The sequence below is a fragment of the Salmo salar genome, chromosome 04 (assembly GCF_965601325.2).
Source record: "Salmo salar chromosome 04, fSalSal1, whole genome shotgun sequence".
Lineage (NCBI taxonomy): Eukaryota > Metazoa > Chordata > Actinopteri > Salmoniformes > Salmonidae > Salmo > Salmo salar.
The window spans coordinates 89,690,003-89,703,860 of record NC_138294.1 but is presented as its reverse complement, the minus strand read 5'-3'; the positions used below and the strand labels follow the sequence as shown (position 1 = coordinate 89,703,860).

The 13,858-nt window shown below is 41.5% G+C and overlaps 1 protein-coding gene across 3 annotated transcripts; it reads right to left on the bottom strand.

Annotated features, from left to right (window-relative positions):
* Nucleotides 1-1,181: 1,181 nt before the first annotated feature.
* LOC106591845 (uncharacterized) lies at nt 1,182-13,190 on the bottom strand. 3 transcript variants are annotated; one of them, XM_082974798.1, is made up of 3 exons: nt 13,051-13,190; nt 9,196-9,300; nt 1,182-5,422 (listed from the first exon to the last, which is right to left on the bottom strand). In XM_082974798.1, exons 2-3 carry the CDS (start codon nt 9,287-9,289, stop codon nt 1,701-1,703), a joined length of 3,816 nt encoding a protein of 1,271 aa, XP_082830924.1. In that variant the 5' UTR covers nt 9,290-9,300; nt 13,051-13,190; the 3' UTR covers nt 1,182-1,700. The 3 variants fall into 3 exon arrangements, 2 of the variants coding, with proteins under 2 accessions (XP_082830924.1, XP_082830923.1); XM_082974797.1 differs by lacking the exon at nt 13,051-13,190 and adding an exon at nt 9,474-9,553; XR_014392229.1 differs by lacking the exons at nt 1,182-5,422; nt 9,196-9,300 and adding an exon at nt 11,388-11,998.
* Between the last annotated feature and the right edge of the window lie 668 nt (nt 13,191-13,858).

Sequence of the window (13,858 nt, the reverse complement as noted above, 5' to 3'; positions counted from 1 at the left end):
TGAGTTTGTTAAATTAACTCGTGAATTGTATTGAATGTTCCTTATATCAATTACATACCAACAGCTGTATCTGTGTTTTGTCCACCGCAGGAAATCCTCAATGGTACTCTAGCTTATAGGAAGACCCGTAGGCGATGTCAGAGGTGTTACTGTGTTGTAGCTGTCAAATCAACAAGCGTTTCCCAGCGTTACACCTATCGCTATCGCGGACATTGCCATTTGATACACTGAGTCTCATTATTAGAAATCTCATTGAGCCGTTTGACAAGGTTGAACATAGGAATGTGTGTTGTAATACACAGTACACCTCCATTAGGATGAGATCAATCCTTATTCTTTCATTTAATCATTTTCAACGTGTCATTATTTCTATATAGCCTACACTTTCTCCTTCTGAACTTCTAACATGGGTAGGATGGGTGTGGCTTTGTGACAATGACCACAAGAACAGCCACTCAGAGATTTGATGCAGTTACACCTCTGACATTGCCTGAACAAAAACAATGATTTTCTATGCAGTTCTGATTTAATGTAGGCCCTAATTTTTGTTAAATTACCTTGGGGTGGACAAATTAACATAAGGCTTTAGACAAGGCTAAGAGTTTTAATACAAATCCAATGAACCCCACATCTCAGTTGGCTCTACTCTACTCAGTAAACGCAAACGTATAGGCTCCAATTGTACATGTAATCCTATGATTATGCCCATAAAAATGTTTGGTGCACGCGGGCACATATAGGAAGTCCCTTACCAGGCAGAAGGGAATTTCACTTTAACCCCTGCATCGGAGAGTTACAATGTTGCTATCACTATGCAGCCAACTACCTGTAGTAGGAAACCGAGTTTCTTATTAATAATATGCCACCTGTTATCATACATGGCACGACTACATAATTGTTACAATTACAATAACACTTATATAAGATATTTATTTATTTATTTTTGTCATTCTCCACACAGGCTTCCTGGTAGTTGTCGTCTCTTAGACATGGTAGCAAATTGTTTCAAATCTCTATAGATTACTTTTAGCTAAAATTAAATCCACTAGTAGTAGCTAGCTAAGGTTAACAGGCTAGGTTAGGCTACTGCCTTAATCGCTAATCATCTTTGTCACTCACAAAATACAAAACAATACAATAATTTCATTGGCAGATTCCTTTTTATTATTGTTTCACAATTGGATAATCCCACATAAAACACACACGTCAACATAGCTACCAAGGATAGTGGGACTGCACTTCAGGAGAAGCGGGAATGGGGTGGGGGCGGGAACTGCAGCAACGCTAATGAGCTGGTGGCTGGGGTGCCGCTGGTGATGTAGTAGCCGATCAGGGGCGCTGGAGGGCAGCAGCCAATTGTCAAAATGCCACCCCAAAATCAAGTGCTGCCTAATCTTGCCTAATGGGAGGGCCAGCCCTGCACCTCTGACATTGCCTAAACAAAACCAATGATTTTCTATGCAGTTCTGATTTAATCTAGATCTAAATTAGGCCCTCATTTTTGTTCAGTTACTTTGAGGTGGACAAATTAACATACGGCTTTACACAAGGCTGAGTTTTATTTACAAATCCAATTAACCCCACATCTCAGTTGGATCTTCCCAACAAACGCAAACGTTCCTACAATATTGGGAAGCTTGATGTTCAAATAGAGACCCAATTTTGTTTCCGGATAATGTTAGCAGGACAACATCCCTGACTTATGTTGGAACCTCCTGCCGACTATCCTTTTTATCCTTCATGAATTTTCGCTCATTTGGGAGTAAATCTTCTCCTTTTGCAATCTTATCCAGAATCTCAGGCTCTCCCTTCATTTTCTTCAACTCTACGATCCGATCCTCAAAGCCTGGCTTGCGTTCGTCCTCCTCTGTGCGAATGAGTATCTCAATGTACTCCACAGTGGACTGAGAGCTTGGTTTCAGGGCAACATCATTAAGTCTCTTGAGACAGTCAGAAGACTGCTTGATCAAATTCATCAGCGCGTCCTCAATCATATGAAACTCATCCTCACGTTTATCCAGCATCTCCTTGGTTTCATTAGACTTGTCCCATGCCTTCATGAAGTTGTCCTTCAGTTCTTGAATAGTCCTTTTCTCAGTCTTTGTTTCATATGTCAACAAGACTTTTTCCCTGTCGTGGTCAGTGGAAGAGCATTTTCCTGGACATTCGGTACAGTTGCCATCATCATCCATCACGGCACAACTTTTGATTTCATCCTCATTTGGGAGGAAACAGCAGGTGTGACATGTGAAATTGCATATCTTGCAGTTTGTTGCAAAGTCTTGGGATAATTTGCTTCTCTTCACCTGCAGCACATTTACCTCAGATTCAAAATCTTTGTTCTGTTTCATGTTCTCGTCCTCGTTCTCCAGACACTGTTTGAAGCTTTTGATCTCACTTAGCTTTGACAGACCTGCTGTGATCTGAGGGGTCAGGTGTGTCAATGTCTTCTCCAGAAGCTCACGTTCTTCCAGAACTTTCTTTGTCAGGGTCAGATCTTTACTCTCAATGCTTTCCAGTGCTTGGAAAAATTTCTTCATCTCCTTGAAAGTTGAACTCCATTGATCTGGACACTGGGCCTTATGATCATCATTGGAATCATCCTCTTCAGAGCTGCTCTCCGTCTCCTTTGAGAACACAAATGAACTGTTGAATTTGAAATGGGTTGGTAGCCCCTTCTTGTTTTTCTTACAAGGCAGATTTGCAGCTTTGATGGCCTCTAGCACCGGTATTTGCTTCCCATCTACAAATGTCACAAGCATCAGGATGTTTTCAGCAACATCCTTTCCAAAGATGGACAGGATGGAATCAAAGATGTATCTCTGGGAAGGACTGAGACGAACAAGTGTTGCCTGCACTACAAAGCAGAGTACATCAATGTGATCAATCCCTAAAGGATTACACAAGAAATCCTTCAACATCTGGGTGAGCAATTTATCTTGAGCCATTCCTCTGGTGTCTCCGAACCCTGGTGTGTCAATGATGGTCAGAGAATAAGGAATCTGAAAGCCTGGCTGGTTGTAGAGCTCGTATGATGTCACAACCACAGTCTGGCTCTCAGCCTGTGACCTGTTGGTCACCTCATGGATGAGCTTAAAGCGGTAACGTTCTTCCCACTTTACCCCGAGAATGTAGTTTATCATGACATTGACCAGAGTTGTTTTTCCTGCACCTGTGGCCCCCAGAAGCAATATCACCTTGTTATTACCTTGCTCAACTTTCTTCCCAAATCTGTACTGGTCAAAACTGTCACTTACACCCAACTTCTGTTCCAGATTCAGCCAGTGGATTGAGGGGTTGCCCTTTTCCACCTTCTGGGATTTTGTGAGGAACTCCTCACTTTTTGCTCTGGTTGATTTGCTCATCTTCGGTTGGGGATCAGAGACCCTAAGGGTAGTCAGCACAGTCTCAGAACTGGGTAGACTATTCCCTGCTTCGCCACAGTTAGCAAAGACTCTGATGCTGTATGCAGTGTCAGCCTCAAGTCCTTCCAGTGTACTCTCTCTAGTGGTGGTTTTCATGGTGTGCCACATCTGATTGTCTATAGCCTTTACATTCTTTCTGTATTCAACCACATAACCAATGACTTCAACATCATCTCCCACCATGGTAGGAATGTCCCAGTTCACTCTGATACTTCCCGATTCTATCCTCTTCTTTGTGGGTGGTCCAGGGGGGCTACATGGGCGGGTCCTGAAATATTCTGTCCAGTCACTGGAGAGGCTCACACCAGGTCTGCACACTGCCTTGCAGCTAAAGCGGTACTTTTTGTAAGGGTCCAAACGACTGATGGTGACCTGGTTAGTTGTAGCATCCGATTTCACCTCTGTCCACTCAGAGTCAGCCTGCTCAGCCTGGTACACAACCTGGTACGACTCCACACAGGTAACACCAAGGTTGGGAGGGTTGACTTGCAAGTGGACACAGTCATGCTCCAGACTCTTGATGGTGGGAACACCTGGCTTTGATGGCAGCTCAAACTGTTGACTCAAAAGTGTCCCTCTTTCATAGACATGGATGGAGGAAGCAGTGAGGTGTTTGTTTGGAATTGATGCAATGCAGAATGCAAGATTTTCTCTGCCTTTGTTTGAATCTTTGAAGTCTAGGAACAGATTTATGGTTTGCCTAGTTAGGGTCGTTACCTCCCCCGAGCGAAACCACTTTTCTGCTGTAGTCTTCCCGGCTGCGTTGGGATTGTAAGGTATCAGTGAAAAATCACTTTTTGATTCTTCCAGCAAGTAGTTCTCCACGTCTAACACATACTCTTCTTTCTCCTTCAAATAGGAAAATGCAAAACACACTACAAAATCATTAGCTTTATCAAGCACTATTCCATCCAATTCACTGCTTGAGTACACAACTTGTACCTCTTTCATTATGTCAAGGTAAGAGCGAACAACATTCATCTCTCTCTCTCTGTCGTCCAGGTACGTGATCATGAGGTTATTCTGGAATGGAGAACGTTCTTTGCTGTTGAGCATTTTTATCAGCTCTTCCTCCTCCATTCCTCCTCCTCTTATGTTGGGAAGAACCTTGCAGAGACCTTTCTGGAACACCAGCTTGTACTCTGAGCACAAGTCCCTGAACTTGTTGATTTTGGCTTTGAGTTCAGGGAACTTGATAGCCATGTCTTCCTTCATCATGTCCTGGCATTGTACATCAGTATTGTCGAGTCCGTCCAAGAGTCGCTGTGCGCGACGCACCAGGCAAACACTGATCTGCCTGACTAGCTGGGCAGCTGCAGAGTCCAGGTTCTTGAGAGGATAGAGCCAGGCGGTCATGGGCACAGCATGTTCTCCGTTCTCCCCTAGCAGAAATGGCAGGCCAGCATACACCTTGATGGCATCTTCAAATGTGACAGGGTTGTTTTCTAGTGCCAAATCACCATGAAAAGTGCAGTTGAATTTATTGGTCTCTCTCTGCTCTTCCTCACTCATCTTCAAATTTGCCTGCCCTTCTATTGACATTTGAGGGATCTTTTTTATTGTGGCCTGCAGGTTTCCCTGGATGTCCTGGTGGTTCTCTCCTGAGGAAACCTCTTGGTCAAAAACGAAAAAGGCCTGCGCTCCAAACAGCAGGGCAGTCACCACATGGGTTGCAGAGCCCTCTTGTAAGACATTAGAGTATTTCACATTTCCTACCCCCAGGTGGTCCATGGTCAACTGCTCGAAGCGAGTGGTGGTACGGTACTGCAGAGAAACCCTAGACTGACGCTTTGAGGTCTTTTTGTCATGTAGGAATTCAGCAGAACCCTTCACACTGACTAAGCCACCAAGGAAACTGGCGTCAAGAGATGCAGACACATTCAAAGCCTCTGACTTGGCTTCACTTGAGTCTGAAGCAATGATTTTGAAGTCAGTGTTTGGTTGTGGACGGACATTGATGTGTTTCTGCAGCATCTCAGAATCCCAGAGAGTGATACCTGCAGTTTAAAGAGAATGACCAAAGAACGTTTATTGTGAAAATTATACTCCAACGTGTACATGTGTAAATATTTCTATATGTAAACATGGTTAAATTCAAATAACTAATTGAAGGTAAATATTTAATTCAAAGTAAATATTCTAGGTGTCAACCCATAGTTAGAAAACCTACACCTCCTACACTCACAAGTAAAAAATGCTCTGTAGCACCATTTGAACCAGTCTGGAAATGGGTTCTATCTGAAGCTTCTTTCAGGTCAAATAGAATCTGGGTACCAAATAAAGGGTGCTATTTGGAACCAGAAAGATTCGAGATAGAACTCTATCTAGAATGTTCCCCTACAGCAGTCCTTCTCAAATAGTGGGGCGCGCCCCCCTGGGGGGGCTCGGAGCGATGCCAGGGGGGCGCGTGACCCCGGGGAACATGCTTTTTCTTGCCGCGGGGAGTATTTTTTTTTAACCGAACAAGAGCACACAGCACAGAGCAGGAGATATGAAGTGCAGATAACAAACCCTTAAGAGACACCATGGAAAAATATTTAACAGGGATGAAAAGAAAGATGGAGAGAGACGGAGATAATGAGACAAACGTAAGTCTCCCGAAAGCTAAGACGAGGAAATATGACGAAGCGTATGTAGCGCTTGGCTTCACTGTGACTACGGTGGGAGACGAGGAAAGACCGGTATGTTTACTGTGTCTAAAAATGTTGGCAGCGGACAGCATGAAGCCAAATAAATTAAGGCGTCACTTATAGACATTACACCCCAATCACGCTGATAAGCCGCTTGAGTTTTTTCAGCGAAAACGTGCCGAATATTGTCAACAATCGTCCCGCTTTGTGAATGCTTCTTCAGTAAACCAGCGAGCACTGTTAGCATCATATAAGGTGGCGTACCAAATTGCTCAGTGCAAAAAACCCCACTCCATAGCAGAGGAGCTGATACTGCCTGCAGCATTAGACATGGTCTCTGTCATGCTGGATGACGCAAGTGCTGCAAACGACCAGTCCAATGACACTGTCGCCAGACGTATAAATGACATTGCTAACAATCTTAAAGAACAGCTGGTAGATAAACTCAAAGACAAACGTTTTGCCTTACAGTTCGATGAAGCAACTGACAGCAACAAAGACTGTTTGTTTATCACTTATGTACGTTTTGACATGACAAACTCCCTGTGTGAGGATCGACTTTTTTGTAAATATGTCAGAGACAGAGCCACAGCTGAACAGCTGAAGAGCTATTCAAAATGCTGGACTGCTTTCTGACTGAGAATGGGCTAAAGTGGGAGAACTGCATTGGTGTTTGCAGTGATGGTGCACAGACCATGGCAGGGATGAGAAAAGGACTTCGGGCACTCATCAAGAAGGCCTCACCTAATGCTGAGTGGACACACTGTTATACACAGAGAAGCACTGGCATCAAGGCACCTTTCCTCTGAATTAAGTGAGGTTATGACTGACATTGTAGGTGTAGTCAATTGTATAAAGACCAGACCACTAAAAACAAGAGTCTTCTCTGCCATCTGTGAGGAGATGGGAGCTGAACATCAAGCTGTGCTGTTTCACAGTGAAGCAAGGTGGCTGTCACGAGGAAAAGTCTTGTCCCGAGATTTTGAGCTCAGAGAGCAGATAAGAATGTTTTTGGAGCAGGAGCACAAGTATGACATCACAGAAACCTTTAGTGATGAGAACTTCCTGGCAAAACTGGCCTACCTGAGTGACATATTTGGAAAGCTAAATTAACTAAATCTACAGCTTCAAGGGAAAGATAAACACCTCCCTCAGGTCACAGACAAGATCAGCTCTTTCACTCGAAAGCTTGCAATGTGGGGCAGGCGACTTGATGAAGGAAATACTGATTCATTCCAGAACCTGCATGAATTTGTTGACACTACTGACTATGATGCCACCTCAGTGATTCCATATATTAAGGAGCATATTTCATCACTGATGGGATTCTTTAAAAAGTACTTCCCTGAAAACAGTTCCCAATATGACTGGGTGAGAGATCCTTTCAATGCACCAGCTCCAACTGGTTTCAGCTCTGCAGAGGAGGACCAGTTCATTGATATGACGTCTGACTCCACATTCAGACTGAGGTTCACATCACAGACACTGAGTGAATTCTGGCTGAGTGTAGAGAGGTAGTATCCACTCTTAGGGCAGAGGGCCATGGGCATTCTTCTTCCTTTTGCAACATCTTATCTTTGTGAGACTGGCTTCTCTGCTGTTGCTGCACTGAAGACCAAGTACAGGTCCCAGCTAAACATTGAGCAGGAGCTGAGAGTTGCAGTATCATGCTTCAAACCCCGCTTGGAAAAGCTAAGCTCTGCAAAACGTGCTCATTGTAGCCATTAATCCTGACTTCCTCATTTTGATTTAAAAAAAAAAATCAGCACAAATTGTTTTATTCATTTTTGTTTTATAGGTCAAAATGTTTCATATATTGTGCTCCTGAGTTAATGTTGCTGATCAATTTGAATTTATTATTATTTATTGATTATATTTAATTTTATTTTTCAGTATCAAATGGTCAAAAATGTTTACAGTTTAAATAAGGGCTGAATTTTTTTTTTAAATTTCAGGCAAATTGATGCACTTGAAGTCTTTTCTGTTACAAACTAAAAAAAACAATGTTAATAAAGTTATTCTTTGTTGTAAGTTGATCTATATATATTTTTTTTTTCTTTAATGTTAATAAGGATACAATGTTATGCAGAGGTGTACTTATAACAATTTTATAGACAAATGATACTATTTAGAGTCGCGGCGGAGAGTTGGGGGGCGCGAAATGTTTACTTCTTCCTAGGGGGGGGGGCGTAACAGAAAATAATTGAGAAGCACTGCCCTACAGGGACAAATAGTGCCACATTACACTCTCAGAAGGAAAAAAAAGGGTAATCTTTGTCATTGACAGCATTACTACAATATGAACACTTCAAAAACAACCTGCATGACATCACTCTTTTGTCCCAAGTGTGTCCTCTAGCTTTTCTTACTCTGTGGTAACCATAGAGATGCACCAGAAAGCTCATCTCTCTCTGCAATGGCCGATTCTGTGACAGCATCATAGAGGACTTTATTGCCCAAAAGCCTGTTTTAGCATGGGCAGCTCCATTCAGGACTTTCCCCATTTTGAAGTATTCAACTGGGAGATACTTCCTTTGGGTTAAGGAAGGATTACATAATTCAATCTGGGTCCTCTGGAGGGATCAGACAGAATATAATCGCTGCCAACTGGTGAGGTTAGCATAGCGCTAACTTATGCCATGTTATCTGATGGGACCAGCTACAATTTAGCATTCTGTCACGTGCAAGTAAATCAACAATTTTAATTAGCTGAGACTCATTTTGACCTGGAGAAACTGTTTAAATTTAAATGGTTGCTTATGTTCACAAGTATGTCCCCAATGTCTTCAACTTCTATGAGTGTATTAGCAGTTTGTAAATAAACTGAAAAGGTGCATATCACCACCTACTGTGTGAAGTGTGTACAGTATAGTCTGAACAGGTATAAAGCCAAGGTTGGTGATTTACTGACATCTGCAGTTATGGAATGTCTGTTCAGGAGTGCAATTCATTGGCTGACCCCTCCTGCTCATTCTTCCTAAATCCGTAGAAACTACTTTAAAATGGTGAAAGCCCTCAATGGTGTTCTCTGTGCTAGAACAGTGTGCCCTCTATCCAACTCAGTGGTGGAAACACTGTCAATGAATTCAAGATGATGCACACTGATTACCTCCAAACCAAAGAGGAATAGTTTCCTGTACCTGGAATGAGGACATCTCTACGACAGTCATACAGCATCCCCAGCTGGAAGGGTCGGCCCAGAGCGGCTAGCTCGATGGTCTCCGAGTCAGACATGACTCAGTGTTCTGAAAACATATCAGAACTGGGGTTACTTCAGCAGCCCCGGTATTAGAAAATTGCAACAGATAATATGGCTGTTAACATAAAAATCATAGTTCTTTTGCTCATTGCCCAGACAATGCAGCGTGTGTAAATTATCACTGATACAGTATGTTATGCAAACATTTGAGTCACTCACATCTTTGTTCTCCAGTCTTGTTGTTCTTTCTGAACAGGAAGAGGACTCTGGAGCCCTAACGATTGGTGCTCTTATTTCTTTGGGGGAAAAAAACAAAGACACTGAACATGTCGATGGTTTTCTGGTGGACATAATACAGTCTTAATTAAAACAATCCACCTTAAGTTGACTTAAGTAATGTACCAAACTGAAAAAAATAGAGGACATATATTACAAATGTGAGTAGAAAATACAGAAGTTTCTCTACACTCTGGATTTGTTTTTCAGCAAAACAGCAGCCACACCTCTTGTTTTGGCATACAGCTTAGCTTTTTGATGAGGCTGGTAACCCTAAAATTCTAGAAGGACTGTCAGTCAGCGCTCTAGATGATATTCACAGGATAGTTTTGAAAATGTATTTGGAAGCTATATATGGTTTACATGTTAACAGAATAACCTACAATGTTTTTTCAGCTTTACTCACAGGACAATGGCATACAACCCAGCGTAGGCATGGCGTATAGGCCTAGTGTTTTCATTTTTTGTTGAAATGTTTTTTTGTATTCATTCAGGTTCACAGTGCGGACCAAACCAAGGTTTGGTAGGTATACCTGTACCGTTACAGCCCTATCCTAGTATACAGACACAACCAGGTCAACTCAACTGTAAAGAAACATTTTAAATGTTCACATAACAACGCAACACAACTCCAAACACGACAGATAAGAAGCTACATAGCCCCCTAGGCTATATGAATATAAAGAGACTTGAGCCAAAGAAAAATGGACTTGTGGAATGGAATGAGTTATCAGACCTCGTCAATTCTACCATTACGTAACATTTGAGGACACAATTTAAAGGCCTATGTATTTCATGTTTTGTTCACTGTACAATATAACCACAAGGCTGACCATCTTTCCCCCCTCTTTCTGGCTGCCCTCCCCCTTCTTGCAGGTTCACCTCTCAAAAATGCAACAATAGAAAAAGTAGCTAAATGAATAAAGAGTAAAAATAAAAGCACAATTACATTATTTCACAAATTTAATAATGGGCAGTTCTTCACAAATAGTCACATAGACTATATGGAAATAACACGAGCCAAGCATGTTTACATGTAGAATGATATAGGTTATAAGACCTATGATTCATTTCATTAGTTCTACTACCTCAGCATTGCTCATTTTATAAAGGGTTAAATATGTTGTAGTGAAGTTCAGCTTCAGTCCACAGGGTGGCGCTGTGTCACTGTCAGAAGATATGTGCTTCAGTCAGAAAAACATTCGCTCAGCTCTTCGTTCTCAGCTAGCTACAGAAGCTAGCTAGCTACAGAAACGAAACCCATCAAATACACTTGCTGGAAATAACTACTTTTCCTAATATCATGACTTCTATCAACATTCTTAGCTTGCCCATTCACTAAATATACTGTTAAATAACTCAGACTGACATCCAATACCTTTAGGATACTGAACGCTAACTTATTAGCATTAGCCTACCCTTATGCTGATGGGGACTAGTTAGCTACCGCCAAACATGCAGCCAACTCTGCTGCACTGCCTTTCTGGCTGTTCTACCCTCTCCACCTCATTCACTACTAACTCAACCTGATCACTTTTTTTTGCCTCTTTAAGAAGAATTTCTGGAGTATCCATATTTGCTGTTTTATGCTGAGGTGTTTTACTGAGTGATGACATTGACATCTAACCGGTGCTGTAGAGGTGGGGGTTAAGGGACAGGAGTGGTCCACTGTGTTATATCTCTACCAAACACAGCAGACACTGAGTCACACCAGGGGCTTCTTGCAGTGCCTGCTACTGCCTAGCAAAGTATATTGGATAGTTTATTTTTGTCATTAAAATGTGCATAGCGCAAGTGATGAATCCTGAATAAAATGTGTGGATTTTTCTGTGTCAGAAGAGATCCGGCAACAAGGCATCAATAGAATCTATTTATTGCAAAGCTACAGATTCTCAGATATTGACAGGCATTGGTTTTGAAAAGCATTTGATGGCAGCAGCCAGGTAAACAAAACCAAAGACTGCTAACAGGGCTATTAAAATCATTGTCATTTGTGTGAACTATCCCTTTAAGCACATCATTTGAGGAAAATAAAACAGGCAGTGCAATTGTAGATATTAAAAGTACACAATGATTGTGTACTTTCTCCAATAATTCATTGTGGATAAATTAACTGTTTATGCCCTTGTCTCTTAATATTTGAATACATTTATACAGTTCTGTGATCTCCTTTTGCATTTTCTTTTTCCTGCTTTATCCTGGTCCTTTCATCCTTCTCTCGCTGTCTACTGTGTTCTATTAATTTTAGTCTTTGGATCTCGATCTCCCGTCTTCGTTTTTCTTCCATCTTTTTTTCTGTTTCCATTCTCACTTTCTCAGCAAGGAGTTGCTTGTTTTCCTCTTCAGTCCTCCTCTTTTCCTCCTCCACTTTCTGTTTTTCAGTTTTGGCTTGATCGAGGTCTCTCTCTGCCTTATCCGCTCGATCTTTTGACCAGTCTCCACCCATTCGCTTGTTGGTCTCTGACTTTCTTAGAGATGATATGAAAATAACAACAAAAATAGACAGTGAATGCTTTTGCTCGCAAAGCAGTAATTTTGTACTGTCTGATTTGTGAGTTGACCTTCGTGCCTGCTCCCATACCCTAATATTCTGTATTTCTTTTGACTCATTTGAATACAGTCAGACCAGAAAAGCCACATCCCAGAAGGGCAGATAAGCGGAAACCCTGATTAGAAGCACCTGCTGCTCATCTGTTTCTTTACAGATGTTGTCACTACACACTGAAGGCTGTAAAGCCGACACATCTGTGTGCAGTGAAAATTACTAAAAACATAGAATAATGAAGAAAGATTTATGCGACAACTTACACCAGCGGGTTTTACGCACCAGCCAAGCCTCTGGGAGAGCGCGATGGTTCTCTTTTGTTCAATAAAGCATACACATTATTACAGCTATTGTCCGGGATTGGTACATACATATTTAACCAAAAATATATAATTACATTTAAATTAATGACACAGTATAACCAGCAATTTGAAGAATATAACTTATAAATACGTCATGAGCTTACGATTGTTTATTTTGGGTTCTAATGGGGAAAAAGACACTTATTTTACTACATTGTTTATAAATATAAAAAACCTATGTATAGATTCAAAAGATGGTTAAAACTATAATGCAGATGTCATGGACTGTCAGTCCTGGCATCTGGAGCACATTCTTGAATTTGAGAGGGGTTACATTTCCCTAGCCCCATCCCTCAGCTGCGGACCACAATAAGTGGTGGGACGGACAATGTTATTTCTCAACTATCAATTCAAGTAACAATTAAAGCTACAATTAAAACTACATTTGGTGAAACAGCGCCTTTGATATTGTTTTAGTGATGAAACGCAGGAGACAAGTTGTGTCAGATGGAAGAAAGGTGTTCTTCCTTTGAAGTAACTTCGTTGTTGTAATATTCCAAACGGACGTGCCAGTTTCACCAAATGCGGATTGTAGCTTTAATGATTGGACAGTAAAGGTTTTGCTTAGCAACCATTTAGGCTTATCGAAATGAAATAAGGGTTAGTAGCCTACCTTAAATCAACGAAGCTTTCCGATGGATGTCAACCAGACAGAAATCACAAGTAGATGTACAAAATAGAAGCCAAGTAGAGCCCATAGGTCGGGATGTATCTCTACCAAGATGTAGACCGGGAGTGACACCCTGTTTTATAGACCAAATCCCAGAGTTTCTAAACCCAGAGGTGCAACATCACGAGACTTCCAGGAACGCTTGTGAAACAGACTGAACAGAACATGCCGGGATTTGGTGCTTGAGAAGTCAATGAGAGAAGTGAAAATATCTTCCTTAGTTGTTCATTTTCACAAAATCAAAAGGAAAAATCTAGATTCGAGACAATTTCTTAAGTAGTTGAACATGTTATTTCACCAATCTCGTGAAAGTAATAAACTGACACGTTTTAATTTTAGTCAAAAACAAGTTTATATCGAAGGACTACCTTTGATTTTCCTGCTTGCACATGCGCAATTCGGCGCAAGATGACCATTAGACCCGATGACTTGCTTCTACGCCTGAGCTTTGACAGCCAACGTCGCCATGACATCACCTACAAGTGTAGTCGCGGATTTGAATAGGATAATCATTTTTAGCTTATCTTCATACTGTATTGTCTTTGACCAAATCTCTCTTTCTTGTAATATATGTGACCACCCCACCCAAACACTCTTCTTGTAAATCACATGACAAAAGGTAAACATCTGACTGCAGTCCGAATTCAAAGGGTGCATTCCAAACATGTAAAAAACACCCTCTCCCCTCAAATTAAGTGGACACTTCAAATCAAATCAAATGTATTTGTCACATACACGTGTTTAGCATATG